The following is an 18,839-nucleotide window of genomic DNA, read 5'->3' on the forward strand; positions in this document are numbered from 1 at the left end:
TACTAACCACCTAATCTATCCTAAACTAACCAAATTAGAGAGGAATCAGAGAGGCTTACCATTGCTACGAAATGGAGAGGAAGTAGAGAGGAAGTAGAGAGGAAAGAAAGAGTGAGCGCTCGGGTGTATATATAAGATTACATATCGTCGCAAATTCCTCGTAAGTTTACGACGAAATAGCGAGTAGTTACAAAGGCCCGTGATTTTTTTTACGAGGAAATTGCGAGGAATCACAAAGGCCCGTGTTTTTTTATACGAGGTATTAACGACGATTTAGCTTACGAGGAATTAACGAGGCTTGCTTTCCTATAAATATACCCACAACTCTCATTCTCAAACCACACACAAACTCCCAAATCACACCTTACATCAAATCACATTCCTCAGCAAAATCCTACTCAAATTATAAATATTTGAAAAAAATAGGAAAAGGAGAAGATATTAGAATTCATGTGGGCGAGACTTACGTATTATAATTGCTGTAAGTCTTGCCACATGTTAATCTGGTATTTCTCTCCTTTTCCTTTTTTTTTCTAGTTTTTACACTACGAGATATTTACGACGATTTGTACTTACGTGGAATTAACAGGTTTTATGTTTAAATACTTTTACGTGGTCTTTACGACGATTTCTGCTTACGTGGAATTAACGAGTGTTTTGTTTAACTCCTTTTACGTGGTATTTACGACGATTTCATCCTACGTGGTATTTACGACTATTTCATCCTACGAGGGCTTTACGACGATTTGTGCTTACGTGGAATTAACGAGTGTTATGTTTAAATCCCTAGAATCCGAAACCCGAAACCCGAAAACCAAAACCCCAAACCCGAAACCCAAAACCCCAAACCTCAAACCCGAAACCCCAAAACCCAACCCCCAAACCCAAAACCCGAAACCCGAAACCCCAAACCCCAAACCCGAAACCCAAACCCCCATCTTTAATTTTCTACTTCATATATTCCAAACCCCATCTTTAATTTTAAGTTTCGTCATTATTTTTAACAAGTGTTATGGTTAAATCCCTAGAACCCCAAACCCGAAACCCGAAATCCAAAACCCGAAACCCCAAACTCCAACCCCCAAACCCGAAACCCCAAACCCGAAACCACCCGAAACTCCAAACCCGAAACCCGAAACCCGAAACCCGAAACCCAAAACCCCAAACCCCAAACCCCATATTCCTTATTTTCTACTTCATATATTCCAAACCCCATCTTTATTTTTAGGTTTCGTCGCTATTTCCTCGTTGTCTTACGTTTTATTTACGACGATTTCATCCTACGTGGTATTTACGACGATTTCATCCTACGAGGACTTTATGACGATTTGTGCTTACGTGGAATTAACGAGTGTTATGTTTAAATCCCTAGAATCCGAAACCCGAAACCCGAAACCCCAAACCCGAAACCCGAAACCCGAAACCGGAAACCCGAAACCCCAAACCCGAAACCCCAAACCCCAACCCCCAAACCCGAAACTCGAAACCCAAAACCCGAAATCCGAAACCCGAAACCCCAAACCCGAAACCCAAACCCCCATCTTTAATTTTCTACTTCATATATTCCAAACCCCCATCTTTAATTTTCTACTTCATATATTCCAAACCCCATCTTTAATTTTAAGTGTCGTCGTTATTTTTAACGAGTGTTATGGTTAAATCCCTAGATCCCCAAACCCGAAACCCGAAACCCGAAATCCAAAACCCGAAACCCCAAACTCTAACCCCCAAACCCGAAACTCCAAACCCGAAACCCCAAACCCGAAACCCCAAACCCGAAACCCAAAACCCGAAACCCCAAACCCCAAACCCCATATTCCTTATTTTCTACTTCATATATTCCAAACCCCATCTTTATTTTTAGGTTTCGTCGTTATTTCCTCGTTGTCTTACGTTTTATTTACGACAATTTCATCCTACGTGGTATTTACGACGATTTCATCCTACGAGGACTTTACGACGATTTGTGCTTACGTGGAATTAACGAGTGTTATGTTTAAATCCCTAGAATCCGAAACCCGAAACCCGAAATCCCAAACCAAAACCCGAAACCCGAAACCCGAAACCCCAAACCCGAAACCCCAAACCCCAACCCCCAAACCAGAAACCCGAAACCCGAAACCCCAAATCCGATACCCAAACCCCCATCTTTAATTTTCTACTTCATATATTCCAAACCCCATCTTTAATTTTAAGTTTCGTCGTTATTTTTAACGAGTGTTATGGTTAAATCCCTAGAACCCCAAACCTGAAACCCAAAACCCGAAATCCAAACCCCGAAACCCCAAACTCCAACCCCCAAACCCGAAACCCCAAACCCGAAACCCCAAACCCAAAACCCCAAACCCGAAACCCCAAACCCGAAACCCGAAACCCCAAACCCGAAACCTCAAACCCGAAACCTGAAACCCGAAACCCGAAACCCCATATTCCTTATTTTCTACTTCATATATTCCAAACCCCATCTTTATTTTTAGGTTTCGTCGTTATTTCCTCGTTGTCTTACGTTTTATTTACGACGATTTTATCCTACGAGGACTTTACGACGATTTTATCCTACGAGGACTTTACGACGATTTGTGCTTACGTGGAATTAACGAGTGTTATGTTTAAATCCCTAGAATCCGAAACCCAATACCCGAAACCCCAAACCCGAAACCCGAAACCCGAAACCCCAAACCCGAAACCCCAAACCCCAACCCCCAAACCCAAAACCCGAAACCCGAAACCCCAAACCCCAAACCCGAAACCCAAACCCCCATCTTTAATTTTCTACTTCATATATTCCAAACTCCATCTTTAATTTTAAGTTTCGTCGTTATTTTTAACGAGTGTTATGGTTAAATCCCTAGAACCCCAAACCCGGAACCCAAAACCCGAAACCCGAAATCCAAAACCCGAAACCCCAAACTCCAACCACCAAACCCGAAACCCCAAACCCGAAACCCCAAACCCGAAACCCGAAACCCGAAACCCGAAACCCCAAACCCGAAACCTCAAACCCGAAACCCAAAACCCGAAACCCGAAACCCGAAACCCGAAACACCAAACCCCATATTCCTTATTTTCTACTTCATATATTCCAAACCCCATCTTTATTTCCATTCCAAACCACAATTCCCACATTTGCTTATTCATAAAACAAACTTCTGGCATTACCTTATTCATAAGACAAACCCCCTCATCTTATTCATAAAACGAATACATCAATCGGATACATCGACATTCTCGTCATCACTAGAAACATCATCATTTTCATTAAACTCGTCTTCAACAGCTTCGTCTGTGGCATCATCGGTAAGATCTTCGTACTCGTGATTATGCGGATCAATGAGAAGGATGTCATCAATTTCTTGTTCAGGTTCCTCGACTTCATTTATCTGTTCTTCTTGCAATGGTGGTTCTTCTCCACTGATGATTCGTCCTCGAGGTGTAACTTTGATCACTGCTAACCAATTTATACCTGAATCTCTCATCCGAGGGTATGGAAGGAAGCTAACTTGGTCTGCTTGTGAAGCTAAGATGAAAGGCTCGAATTTGTTGTACCTTCGTCCACCGTTGACATCAACTACACCGAATTTGTTAGACCGAACACCTCTGTTGACGACGGGGTCGAACCATTCACATTTGAAGAGGACGCATTTCAGCTTCAGTATCCCTGGAAATTCGACTTCAATAATCTCCGTCAAGATCCCGTAGAAATCTGTTTCCCCTTTCACACATATTCCATAGTTACTGGCCGTCCGCTGTCTACCATAATCATATGTATGAAAAGTATAGCCTCGTGTGAAATACATCTGTGATGTGGTGACCTTTACAAGTGGATATTGAATTACTTCGTGTAACCACTTAGGATAATCTGCATCGTCGTCGTCATAATCAACCTGCAAAAATAAAGAGAATGTTAATAAAATACAGATCATGTATGAAAAAAAAGTTTGAGTTAATACCTGATTCCGCAACCACTTAATGAAGTGTTGATCTTTCCTTTTGTCTACGTCACTTGTGGATATACCAGGAAATGTTTCTTCGACTCGAGAAACAAATAGGCTGTAAAATCACATTTTATAGGAATGAATCTCTCGCAATTATACAATTAATTATACATATATGTGTTTCGAAGTGTCAATATATGTTACCTTTCAAAATAACGCATCAATGGATTTTCGCAATTGAGTAGAATATAGGTGTGTGCACTATGAGCGTCTTGTTCACTCGACCACCAAACCTCTTTAGACTTCCCACCGAGTCGCCCAATCTGGCTAAAGATGTCTGGAACACCAGCAACTGCATATGTTGGTGCAACACCACCATCATCATATCTTCTTGGAGCTCTTCTCCGGGTACGTACTTTTGACGCAAAGTAGTACGATGTGAAGTGGGAAACTTCTTCCGTCAAACTTCCAGCAATTATAGAACCTTCAACTTTGGCGAGGTTCTTTGCTTTTCCCTTCAAATATTTCATGGCTCGCTCATACTGAGAAATCCATCCGTAATGTACAGGTCCACGAAGCAATGCCTCATATGGAAGGGGAAATCTAGATGCTCCATGACGTCAAAAAATCCGGGAGGAAATATCTTCTCCAAGTTACACAATAAGATGGGAATGTTCTCCTGAAGCTGTTCCACAACTTCTTCTTTAAGAGTGCGTGTGCTCAGATCCCTGAAAAATGCTCCAATGCCTTTTATATTCAAAAAAAAAATTAAACACATTGTTAGTCATATATTATTTTGTAAATTATTGTGATAAAATACACTACGTACCTGCAAGTGCTTCATGTACGTTTGTTGGAAGTAGCTCCGCAAATGCAAAGGGCAGTAGTCGTTGCATAAATACATGACAATCATGACTCTTCATCCCGGAGAACTTTTGACCCTTTTCAACACATCTAGAGAGATTCGAAACATACCCATCGGGGAACTTCACTTCTGATGCCACTCAGTTGAACAACACCGAATTTTTTTCTGAAGATAATCTGAATATCGGAACGGGAACTTGTCCATTGCTTTTAATATGTAACTCGCTTCTTGAGAAAGTATCCGGCAAGTCCAACCTCGATTTTATGTTGTCTTTTGTCTTCCCTGGGACATTCAATATTGTATTCATGATGTTCTCAAAGAAATTCTTCTCTATATGCATCACATCGAGGTTGTGGCGCAGAAGAAGATCCTTCCAATATGGCAACTCCCAAAATATACTCTTCTTGTGCCAGTTGTGATGAACACCGTAAGAATCTAGCATATTACGAGGGACATGCCAATTACCACCCCAACGAACTGTTTCGTTAGCTCCGTAGTAGTCGATTTGTGCTTCAATTTGTTCTCCAGTTAGATACGGAGGAGGAGTGTCTCTCACAACCCTTTTGTGCCTAAACAAATTCTTGTTTCTTCGGTAAGGATGACCAATGGGAAGAAATCGACGGTGACAATCAAACCAACTTGTCTTCCTACCATTCTTCAGTTGAAACGCATCTGTCGTTCCATTACAATATGGACAAGCTAATCTCCCATGTGTAGTCCATCCAGACAACATCCCATAGGCAGGAAAATCACTTATGGTCCACAAAAGCATCGCTCGCATCGTAAAATTCATCTTCGTTGAACAGTCATACGTCCTCACCCCTGTTGACCACAAATCCTTCAACTCTTTTATCAGTGGTTGTAGGAAAACATCCAGGGACCTTTTTGGATGGTTCGGACCAGGTATTAATATGGTTAAGAATAGTAACTTCCGTTGCATGCACATCTCCGGTGGCAGGTTGTATGGAGTAAGAAAGACTGGCCACAATGAATATTGTCTCCCAGACATTCCGAACGGACTAAATCCATCTGTGCATAATCCGAGATACACATTCCGGATATTGCTAGCGAAATCTGGATGTACTTTGTTGAAATGTTTCCAGGCTCTTGCATCTGATGGATGAGTCATCTCACCATCCGTCTGAGTATGCTCGGCATGCCATCTTATCTTTCCAGCAGTCTGCTCTGATTGATACAATCTTTTCAATCTGTCTGTAATTGGTAGGTACCACATCCTTTGGTACGGTACCCTATTACGTCCCCATCCTTGCGGCTTGAATCGTGGCTTCTTGCAGAATCGACATTCTTCTAGCTTCTCATCATCTCCCCAATAGATCATGCAGTTGTCGATGCAAACATCTATCATCTCCGAAGGCAACCCAAGACTATAAACCAGTTTCTGAATCTCATAATAAGAATCAGCAGACACATTGTCTTCCGGCAAATACTCTTTAAACAAGTCCGCCCATTCGTTCATGCAACTTTCAGGTAGATTGTGATCAGTTTTAATATTCATCATTCTAGCAGCTAATGACAATTTAGAGAGACCTTCTCTACAACCACTGTAAAGTGGTTGATTCGCCGCGTTTAACCTTTCGTAAAACTTTTTTGCATCTATATTAGGTTCTTCATCTTCATCATGAGCTACAAATGCATCAGCTATCATATCATGAACCCTATCATAATCTACCATCTTCTCCTGATGGTAACTATGTTCATTATGCAAATGATGATCAACCGGTTCTTTTTCCTGAAAATTGCTATTACTACTACTAGCTTCGTTCTGATCATAATTAAAACCTTCTCCATGTTGAAACCAGATATAGTAATTTGGCGTGAAACCTCTATTTATTAAATGCTTCCAAACATTTTCACGGTTTGCCAGTTTCAAATTGTTGCATTTCCGACAAGGACAGAACATCTTACCACTTTCTTGGGCGAGCGGTGTTGAATCTGCTTGATGCATAAATGTCTCCAGACCCGCAAGGTATTCTTTCGTCACTCGCTCGTTAGCATCTCTATGCATATACATCCACTTCCGCAACTCGTAAATAGTCCCGGAGCCAGCCATTTTTTTTCTTTCACATTTTTTGTTGTTGGTGTGTTTAAAATGATGTTCAAACATCCATATTTATAGGAAAATTCGAATCTGGTAGTTGTAATTTTCCTATGAATTTACGACGAAAATTAATTAGGTGGGCAAAAAAAACGTGTAACACCTATAAAGTTGGTGGATTCAAAAATTTCCTCGCTAAATACACGTAAACTATTTCCTCGTAAATACCACGCAAAGTTTACGTCGTATTTACGAGGAAACAGTTTACGACGAAATAGTTTTTCCTCGTAAAATTACATCCACTTTACGACGAAACAGTTTTTCCTCGTAAAATACTCGTAAAATTACATCCACTTTACAACGAAACACTTTTGTCGTTACGTTACGAAGAAATAACGATGACTTTAGTTTTTCACGTAAATTCCTCGTAAAGTCGACGTAAATTTACGAGGATTGTTTTTCCTCGTTAAATTTCGTCGTTAAGCATGTGTTTTCTTGTAGTGATGTATTAACAAAAAACTTATTTCTTTTTTGTTTCTATCCCATCCGCAATATGAATCTCGAACGTTATTGGCTCCCAACATATCATCTTTTTACGATGAAAGACAAAAATAGTTTTTAGTACATCACCCGTCTGAATCAAGAACATTGAGTAAGACTTTTAGCAAAAAAAAAAACATTTAGCAAGATTACGGCAAAGATTTCAAATGCCCGCAAAACCTTGTACGAAGATTCCTGACAAAATTATCTCCTATGCCTCTAAACAGAAAAGAAGAAAGTAACTTTTCTTTTGCTAAACGGAAAATGGACAGCGGGGATGGAACAAAACCAAAAAATTAGGACCAAAGTCTGATATGCTCTTATTGGGTGATCCCCTCTTATTGCCAAAACAACACCTCATATACTCTTCTCAATGTGTGGATTTTTTTTGTGTTTTTCTAGCGGCTAGGGCTTCTGGCGACACCAATGGCGATTTTCAGATCTTCAACCTTCTGATGGCACCTCCTCTCTCCACCATCTCCTATGACGTTCTCTTCATCACACGGGAGACTTACCTACACTCAGTGTGATTCACGCTTCCATCATGCACGCAGCAACAAGTCCGTTTGGAGTCTCCAACACGGAACGATCACTCCGATTGAATATTTCCATTGAAATATCGATCTCCCTATTCCATACGTTCATTGACGTATTGAGTACCGTTCAGACATACCGTTTAAAGTCCAGTTCTCTTTGCTACTTTTGTTTCCCTCAGTTCGTTGGATTGCAAATTTCGCTCCAGTTACCAACGATCAGATATCTTTGTATCTGGATCGCTTTGGTTGTTTCCATTGATATCGATAGGATCCTTGTCCTTCTCGATCTGAATCACATTTCTAAGATTGGGACGCCATTCTCTCTTACCTTTATGAGTCTCTGTTTTCGTTAAAAAAACAGAGCATTGTCTTCACGGTGTAGCTTCTACACTCGATATATTACCTTCGTATGGGGTCAATGTATCGAGCTAAGTCCACTCATATGGTGGATCTTAAGGGTAATGGTATCCTCTATGAGGATAATGACGAGCCGATTAAACTTTCTGATCATGACGACTCTCAAGTTATTAATGAATATCGTATGTCCCTGATTGGAAAGGTCCTCAATCCTAAGAAGCAAAATGTCGAGAAGCTAGTGCAGACTATGCCTACACAGTGGGGATTGCAGGATCGCATCACATCAAATGAATTGGGTAATGGCAAGTTCTTACTAAACTTCACAACTGAAGAAGACTTTATTTTGGTTCTTCAATAGAGCCATTTCTATTACAACTATTGCATGTTTGTATTGATGAGATGGGAACCAATTGTCCACAATGATTAACCTTGGGTCATTCCCTTTTGGGTGCAACTGATTGGAATGCCTCTGCATTTGTGGACGGTTAAGAACATGAAGAGTATTGGAAGCAAAATTGGGTATGTGGATGAAGACATGATTGATCTCATAGAGGGTCGCATGCGCATCGACGTTGACTCAAGACGCCCACTAAAGTTCAAAAGAAAAGTTGAATCTCCTGAGGGAGAAGAGGTAACCATCGAGATCAAGTATGACATGTTATTCAGGCACTGCACCACTTGTGGTTTAATGCCTCACGAGAAATGATATTTTCCTACTCTAGATATGAATCGACCTCAATCTCTTACGGAGCGAGGGGGTGTTTTTGCTCAAGTTCAGTTACCTCTGGAGCAGTCTGGCCGTCAGCCATTGCTGAGGGACTACCGCAATAGGGAACTAGAAGCTAATTGCTAACCTTTATGAGAGAAAATAGGAGTAAGGATGCATACACTCGGCTGCCTGCTGATCAAGGAAGGCAGGACTTCAACGCTAGACATTTTGTTGTGGACACTTATCAGTCTCATTCGAGAGGACCTATCCATCGTAACGGCTCTCATTCTGGTAGGATTATACGAAGATGGGATGAAAAGCACAACAAAAATCGGTATGGTAGCTCTCGATATGGTATAAGACCTTATGATCGTAAGGCACATCTCAGCTGGGGCGAGAAATCGCACAATAAGGCAAGAGAGAACGATAAGGGTACTGATCAAGTCCGGAATGGAACTTCAAGTTCAAGGAGGCTGTTCTTTATGACCATACGTCAAACAAGAACCATACCCCAAAGACTGATGAGGTAGCTCACCAGAGTGGAGGGCCAAGTGGGTATAAAAGGTTGCCCTGTGCCATTGTTACCCTATCTCGACAACCACCTTCTCAAGAGAATAACATCAAAATTAGGGACAAGAGTGTGGCTCTTTCACTCACGTTCTCTCCGCAGGTTCCAGACAATAAAGTGTGGAATGATCAAATCATTGGAGCCCTCAACGACATGGAGATAATGGACCCAAATGCAGATGCTATGATGGACAATGATGTTCAACACGATGATTTTTCGGGGGAAGATCTCATGGACGTGAAACTGCAAAAGGATGATGTAAAAGGACGTCCCTCTTCAAGTGCAACCGTCACACAAAAAAGCTTAAAGGGATGAGAAGTGGTGCAAAATTGAATATCCTTTTGGGCATTCAAAGCAAAAAGATAGGTTTCCTTCGTCGAGGATCTCCACGCAATCTCTCGGTCATGCCTTTTGGACGCTCTCATACAATAGAGAATGAGAAGCAAAGGCGTCATGAGTCTAAGAGATCAAGAGAAAAATCAATCAAGGATGATGGTTTGATGGGTTCCAAAAACCCATCGAAATGTTATCCATGAAGACAATCAGTTGGAACTGTCGAGGGATTGGAAATGACCTCACAGTTTGACGCCTCACAGAGATGTGTATGAAGCATCGCCCAGAACTTGTGTTCCTTTCTGAGATGAAGAACAGAAGGCTGCTGTTGTAAAACATTCAGGCCGACTTAGGATTTGATTATTTACTTACTATTGAGCCACTTGGACTCAGGGGAGGTTTAGCTTTGTTTTTTATGGATGAATTTCAAGTTAATGTTTAATTTTTGAATAACAGAATGATTGACACTGAGGCAGTCATTGATAGAATAAAAGTCTTTATGACGTTTGTTTATGGAGATCCTATACTAGTACGAAGAGAAAATGTTTGAGAACGTCTTACGCGTTTCTCTACAACAAGAAACGGACTCTGGTTCATGATAGGGAATGAGATAATAGGAGGAAGTCAACGCCCCGATAGCTCGTTCCTACCTTTTAGGCAGATGCTAAGCGATTGTGGTATGCTGGAATTTCCTTTTACTTGAGATATGTTATCATGGGTGGGTAAGAGGGCATGAGGAGCCACTGTTAGATGCCGCCTTGATAGAGCTGTTGGAAATGAGGACTGACATGAGAAATTTCCTCACTCGGCTGTTAAATAGATGAGGATATGGGGATCTGGTCATCGTCCGGTCCTCGCAAATATTCTCACAAAACCAATAAGGGATTCAAAGAAGTTTAAATTTGACAAAAAGTGGCTGGATAACAAGGAACTAAGGCAAGTAATTCTTGATGGACGGAAATCCCTAGATCTCCCTCCAGATGCAAGTATTATGGAGCATATTTCGAGCTGTCGTAAAGCGTTGGATGAGTGGTGGAGACAACACAATTTGAACTCAGCAAAGCAAGTGGAGGAACTAAAGGAGAAGGTAGAGTGCATGTACTCAAATGATGATGCTACAACTGAAGAAATAGCTGAAGCATTGAAGGGACTATCTGATGCTCTTAAGGCAGAAGAGATGTTCTGGAAACAAAAAAGTATGGTGTTCTGGTTAAGAGAAGGCGACAGAAACACAAAAAATTTCCATGCATTGACAAAGCAAAGGAGAGCAAAGAATAAGATCACCCAGCTTTTAGATGCAAATGTGAATATTGTGGAGGATGAGGAAAGACTAGTAGCCATTGCTACTAGCTATTTTAGGCAAATCTTTGAGTCCTATAATCCATATGATATAGAAGAAGTGCTTTCGGAGGTATCCACAACTATTACTCGATCAATTAATGATGATCTTACAGCTCCGGTCACTGAATGGAAAGTTAAATCAGCCCTATTCGCTATGCACCCAGAGAAGGCTCCTGGTCCAGATGGGATGACAGTTCTCTTCTATCAGAAATTTTGGGATATTGTAAAGGATGATTTAACTCATATGGTTAGCTAATTCATTTTACATGGAGAGATGGCGAATGGTTTGAATGACACAAACATCTGCCTTATCCCAAAGACGATTAACGTCAGTTATAATATAATTTCTAAAGTCTTATGCCATTGATTAAAGAAAGTTCTACATGATAGAATTTCAGAAACTTAGTCAGCTTTTGTTGCTGGCAGACAGATTTTAGATAATATTATGATCGCACAAGAGATGTTCCATGCTCTGAGAACTAAACCAAGCAGGAGAAATAAAAGGATGGCCATTAAGACATATATGAATAAAGCATACGACAGAATGGAATGGTCATTCATTGAAGCAGTTATGCGCAAGATGAGATTCTCTGAAATCTGTATCACCTGGATAATGAGGTGCATTACTTCGGTAAAATACAAGGTGCACATGAATGGGTAACCAACGGGAAATATAGTCCCAGAAAGAGGTTTACGTCAAGGAGATCATTTGTCTCCTTTCATCTTTATTCTATGCACGGAAGCGCTCGTTAGCCTTCTTAATCATCCAGAGAACCAAGAGAAGATAACATGGATACGTGTTACATGTGCGTGTCCCTCGGTATCTCACATTTTCTTTGCTTAAGATAGCCTTTTCTTATATAAGGCGGGGCCTCGTGAATGTGAAGAAGTGATGAAAGTAGTCAGGAAATATGGAAAGGCATCGGGGCAATGCATTAACTTTAAGAAATCCTTTCTACTCTTTGGTAAAAGGATCAATGCAAATGCTAGACATCAGATTAAAGATACTCTTGGAATTCAGAATGAAGGAGGAATGGGAACTTGTCTAGTAATTTCAGAATATATTAGTGGCTCCAAATGCAATTTTTTTGCATTTTTGATAGATAAGCTTATGCATAGGGTGAATGGATGGACAGAGAGATGGCTCTCGAAAGGAGGTGTTGATCAAATCTATTTTGCTAGCTCTTCCACATATGTTATGTCCACTTTTTTGCTCCCTTTGGAGATATGTGAAAACTTAGCAAGTGCCATTGCACAATTTTGGTGGAGTTCGACCCCCCCCCCCCCCCCCCCCCCCCCCCGAAGAGAGGAATTCATTGGGCAAAATGGGAAAAGGTTTGTCTACCACGAGAAGAAGGGGAATTGGTTTTCGTATGATTCATGAGTTTAATCTGGCTTTATTAGCAAAACAATTATGGAGGTTATTTCAATACCCAGATTCGTTGGTGGCTAGAGTACTGAGGGGAATATACTACAAAATGAGTTCACCTTTACGAACACTCTCTGTAAGCAGTCCTTCATATGTGTGGATCAGCATCTCAGCAGCTAGAAAGCTACTACTATTGGATCTCAGACATAAGTTACACTCAGGATATGACGTCAAGGTCTAGGATGATCCTTGGATCCCTACAACACCAGCTAGACCGACTCGTCCTTTATCCTTAGTCTTACATCCGAATATGTGACTCAGTGACTTTATCAATCAGGAATCAAAGGAATGGGATGTTGGATTACTGGAGAATTATGTGGCCCCTGAAGACATACCTCTCATAAGGAGTTTGGCCATCAGCTATGCTCATCGAAGAGACACACTTTGTTGGAACTACACGAAGAATGGCCTCTACACGGTTAAATCAGGATATTGGGTAGCTCGCAATTTATTGCAACCTGATGGAGAGAATGAGATACTAGAACCGAGTATAACAAAGTTCCAGGCCTTTGCTTGGAAGATAAAAGCACCACAAAAAATTGTCATCTTATATGGAAACTGATAACATGTTATGCCGCATTAACAAAAAACTTGACAAGGCGCGACATGAGATTTGATAATTACTGCCCAAGATGTGGAGAACCAGAAGAATCTGTTACACATGCCATTTTTGATTGCCCACCAGCGCTACAAGTTTGGACCTTATCTTCGACGCCAACGAGTTTGGATACCTTTCATATCTCGAGTATCTATGCTAAAATGGATTATCTCTTCTGGAGGAAAAACAGTATTGATAAACTAGAATTAGATAGTGATCCTTACTCTTGGATAATCTGGTACATTTGGAAGGCAAGAAATGATAAACTTTTTTGAGGAATAAACAGAGATCCTTTGGAGCAAGTTCGCTATGCAGAGAGTGAGTGTCAGGTCTGGTTCAGTGGAAATGAGACGAGGCCACCAACTCCACAAGACCATAGTAGTGATGAAACTCAAGTCTTAAGCTTGAGTAATATTTTCATGATAGACGGGTCATGGACATCTACATCCCAATTCAGCGGGTGTGGATGGGCATAGATGGATAACTTCGGGAATGTTCAACTCATGGGAACACAGAATTATACTCGGAGAGAGTCTCCTCTGCACTCCCCTGCACTCAGAAGTATAAGCATTGAGACGGGAGATGGAGAGCATGATGCAATATTCGACATGTCAGAGCTTTGGAACAGACTGCAAGGACTTGATCGCCATGCTTAAGGAGCCGCACGATTGGCCAAGTTTTGCAACATAATTGGAGAGGATAAAGACTTTGCAGATATGATTCTCGGACTTCAAGATTACTCACATTCCACGAGCACAAAATCAGATTTCTGACTTTTTAGTTAGGACGGCAAGATCTTTCCATAGAGAGCTTCACTTTGTTGGTTGTTCTATTCCGATCTAGTTGCCTAGACCACCTCAAGTTTAAATAATAGAATGGCCTTTCATTGTAAAAAAAAAATACTCTTCTAAATTTTTATATTTTAATTAATATTTATTTAATTATAAAAATAGAGTAAATGACCACAAAATCAAAGTAAAACTTAAATAATTACAATTCACCCAGATGGATTATTCACTCCAAAATTGACTAAGTAATTTAGGTTCTACTTACTTCTCATTTCTTTTTCTTCACTAAAAAAGTCCATCTTTTTAATCCTACCGATTTTTTTTCATACTTTAACAGGAGAGAAAGGATAATCTTCTAGCATAAAATGAGTCGAATCTTTCTCCAGGAAAAAAACTACAAAATTAGGAACAACAAATTACACACCGAAAAGGAGAAATAACGAACCCAGAATGGTATAACTCAGTAAAATTCAGTGCAACTAAAAAACTTTATATAACTTAGTACAACCGTGGAAACAGAAATTCACACCGTCGATTTCCGTAATCGGATGAAAGTCAGGAAACCCTAACTTTCCCTGAGGTCCCAGATTGTCTGCGAGAGCCAACGACAAGTGACCAAATAAATGCAGAAAATATGAAAATATAACAAAACAAATTTATAGAAAAAGTAGATCTTATTTCGAATCCGCGTAAGAGCGTTGCGATCATTACAACAGACTATAAAAGCTTCGGCCACAAGAGCTGTCAGCGAATTACTTAGCTCTAGCAACCTAAAACCTTAAGCCTAGTTGAGTCACAACTCGATAACAGAAGACGGAAAAGATATGAAAATGGTTTTGATTGATTTCGGACTGGACCTTATGAAAGGCTGCCTACGTACCCCTTTCGAGGATCAAGCCGAACGTAGTTCAAGAGTGAACCAAGAGATTGAACTGCTTGTGCGCGTTCGTCTGGTAATCGGGTGACAGTCATAGAAACATAGCATGTCGAGAATCATGCCTCAAAGTTTCTAAATGCCGAGATTTCTCCCGTTGCCTCTCGCCTAGGACTCCTTATATACTTGCTCCTAGATCGGTTTGCGCCTTTCCCCTTCTGTCCTTAAGCCGTCATAGCTCAAAAATGGAGATATTCCAATTTTCACGATCTTCGTGATTATCTTCAGAAACTTCACATTTATCCGCGGAAACTTGACATTAATCTTGCCTTACGAACCAAGCATAAACCATCATAAGGCTTATGGGTTTTCGGTTAAGAAATCGTAAGTGGGCTTCGAGTTGCATTTTAGGCCTCTTTGGGCCGTCTTTGACTCGAAACGTTTATTACGGTTTCTTCGATAAAAACAAACTTCTCGCGGTTTTTATCATAATGTTTGACTGATGACTTCGAGTGATGAGAAACAAAGAATGGTTTAGCCATGGCCTACGGGAGATAGCATTAAAGAGTAGACGAGAATGCATGGATTCGTGTCGTATCGACGTTTTGGGAAAGTTCGGTCGCTACGTAGCGACCGAGCCGTGTGCGTGCTCGGTCGCTACGTAGCGACCGAGCTTGGCTTAAGCTTGGTAGCGACCGAGCCGTGTTCGTGCTGATTTTTACAGACTTTCAGACATTGATTCCGTCGTGACCGATTTTGACCCCAACAACAACTTCAACAAAGATGTTGGATATGAGCAAAACGAAAAGGAAGTATTAAAAGATAAAAATCAAACCTTAACCATTGTGAATACAAGAGGAAAATAGAAGTCCACAAAGGAACTCATCTTCATCACCATCAAACGAAACTAGCTCTAGTCGATCGAATGAATTCGTAATCATTCATCAATTGAGTAGAACTCGTACAAAGAATCTGCCGGTCCCTTTTGATGGAGTTGATCTGAAGTGATCCAAACAAAAAAAAGAGAGACTAGCTCTAGGGATAGTTTGAAGATGGCTTCTTTCTACTTCTTATCCATTGTCATCCTACGAGTTGTTAATGACTAGAAATGTGACAAAAGCTGTGGATTTAAACTTTGCCGAAGTATGACAAATATTAAAGAAAATAGAAGCAAATGAACTCATCTTCATCACCATCAAATCAACTCTAGTAGATTGAATCTGTAGTCATTCGTCAAATGAGGAGAGACTGGTTATGGGGATCGTCTAGAGATGGTTTCTTTCTACTTCTTATCCAGCGTCATCCTACGAGTTGTCAATGTGAAAAAGACGTGGAGTAAAACTTTGCCGAAGTTTGACAAAGTTTTATCTTTGCATTTGTCAAACTTAGCAAAACTTAGAAATCAAGAATAAAAACATATATAATATGGACTCAGATAATATCCGTAAGCAAACTTAATAAAATTTGGTAACCGGAAACTTCATCCAATGTTTTTTTTTTTTAACGTCTGGATTGATATTAATCAAAAGAGTTGGAACTCTGATACAAAAAGGCCATGCCTTCTACCGCAAGGTATGTAAATTTGAAGAAAACAACAACATTCTAAATAAGAATCATACGTTGCTTCTAGTCTCTTCTTCTCGTCTCTTCTCTTGCAATCCGGTCCTGAAGCCAAGAAGGACCCCTAGAGCTAGGTAAGATTGAAACCGTCCATCCCTCAGAACACTTCTCGCTATGTCTCAAGCAATCCCGTTTGTCTGTATTGTCTCTCCCTCGAAAGTAATTGTAACAAACTTTTCTTTGAGCTTCGTTATCTGATGCAACAACGCCCTGTAGCGAGGCCATTGTAGCGGTAACTTAATAGCTTCCATTACCTCATTGTAGTCCAACGCAATGATAACGTTTGTGACTCCTAGATCGCTCAAGCTCGTCAAAGTCCAAATCACACATCGGATCTCCGCTATCAATCTGTTTGGAGCATTAACAATCGCATCTCGTGCATGATGTATCACGTTCCCATAGTGATTGAAAGATACTAAAGAATATTATCGATATTGTTTAGATAGATAAGAGTAGTTCAAAGGGAAATCCCTGATTTACTGTAACTGATTCCTGTATATATTGGCACATCAATACTACGTAACATTCAAGGGAAACTAATTCTACTTTCATGGTATCAGAGCCTTCATCCTGAACCATTTCATATCATTTCTTTTCTTCTCTTCTTCTTCAATTCTCTCTTAACTCACCACAATGGCCGCTATCCCCGCTGCCGTTGATCGAGCATATGGAGTAACAAACATCAAATCCCATATCCCGATTATCCTAGATACGGACGATCACAACTATGACGCATGGAGAGAACTCATTCTCACCCATTGCCAAAGTTTTGATGTTGCTGGCCACTTGGACGGCACACTTGTTCCTGCAGATGATGTCGACACTGTGTGGACCAAGAAAGATGGTCTCGTTAAGCTATGGCTGTACGGAACCTTATCCAAAAATCTCTTAAAAAGCACCTTCAAGACGGGAGGGACTGCACGATATATCTGGTTGCGAATCGAAAACTTTTTTCGGAACAACAAAGAGGCTAGAGCCATACAGCTTGATCATGACTTGCGGAACAAGGAAATTTGAGATCTCACCATGCAAGCCTATTGTCAAGAGTTGAAGTCGATAGCAGACCTCCTTGCAAACGTCGACGCTCCAATTACGGAACGAACCCTTGTGACTTACTTGATGAATGGTCTAAATGGAAAGTATGATAACATCATCAATGTGATCATACACAGACAGCCCTTCCCTTCCTTTGAAGAGGCTAGATCAATGCTCTTGCTCGAAGAAGATCACCTCAAAAAGGGAAAAAAAACAACTCTCGCTCACACGGACACTCCCTCTGCTGACAAAGTTCTAATGGTGTCTCCAACCTCGGAACGCAAACCCTCAAACAACCAGCACCAACAACAAAAGAACTTTCCAAACAGAGGATGAGGAAAGCAGAACAGAGGTCGTGGTCGTGGCTACTACAACAATTCGCGTCCTCAAATGCAATGGAACTCTCCATTCTTGACTAACGGGTATCAAATGTGGCCTCAACAACAGTTCATGTCATGGTCTCAGTTTCCTCAACAACATCAGTTCCCACAATAAGGCATTCTCGGTTCGCGTCCCACCATGACCACACACTCGTCTCCACAACTAGCGTCTCCACAATCAGAAAACCAGAAGTTCGAGCCTACGGTGGACTTCCCAACGGCATTCAACACCATGACTCTGGTCGATCCCAGTGATAACCAATGGTACATGGATTCAGGCGCCACTGCTCACTTGACAAACACTGCAGGTAATCTAAAGTCCATTCTTAATTTACGCACCGGAAAGTCGGTCATCGTAGCTGATGGTAAACAAATTCCAATAACGACTTCGGGTTCTTTTACAATTCCATCAAACACTCGTACTCTTTCTGTTAACTCTGTTCTTGTTACTCCTTCAATAATTAAAAATCTGATTTCAGTTCGCAAGTTTACTCGTGATAATGCTTGCTCTATTGAATTTGATCCATGTGGTTTCTCTGTGAAGGATCTCAAAACTCGGAGGACTATTCTCTGCAGTTGACAGCACCGGTGACCTTTATCTGGTTTTCACTTCACCAAATAAGGCTCCACGCCAACATTCTGTTTTCTATGCTGCTTCTTCTGATGTTTGGCATCGACGCCTTGCTCATCCTAATCATCAAACTCTAAATTCTTTATTTTCAGTTTCTGCTTTGCCTTGTAATAACAAAACTTTGTCTCACATTTGTGATGCGTGTCAACTAGGGAAGCAAATAAAACAGCCTTTCAATCTTTCTGAAACGACTGTCACTGCTCCCTTTGAGATCATCCATTCCGACTTGTGGACCTCTCCGGTT

At 40.8% G+C, this 18,839-nt stretch overlaps 1 protein-coding gene across 1 annotated transcript; it reads left to right on the forward strand.

The window, feature by feature from the left end:
- Positions 1-17,182: 17,182 nt before the first annotated feature.
- LOC106349959 lies at positions 17,183-17,566 on the forward strand. Its single transcript, XM_013789917.1, has one exon. The coding sequence runs from the start codon at positions 17,183-17,185 to the stop codon at positions 17,564-17,566; it is 384 nt and encodes a 127-aa protein (XP_013645371.1).
- Positions 17,567-18,839: the final 1,273 nt, after the last annotated feature.

This window comes from Brassica napus, chromosome C2 (genome assembly GCF_020379485.1).
Source record: "Brassica napus cultivar Da-Ae chromosome C2, Da-Ae, whole genome shotgun sequence".
Classification (NCBI taxonomy): Eukaryota; Viridiplantae; Streptophyta; class Magnoliopsida; order Brassicales; family Brassicaceae; genus Brassica; species Brassica napus.

Bases quoted from the DNA above. Each gene is read 5' to 3' on its own strand.
- LOC106349959 (XM_013789917.1), top strand. From the start codon at position 17,183: ATGGCCGCTATCCCCGCTGCCGTTGATCGAGCATATGGAGTAACAAAC.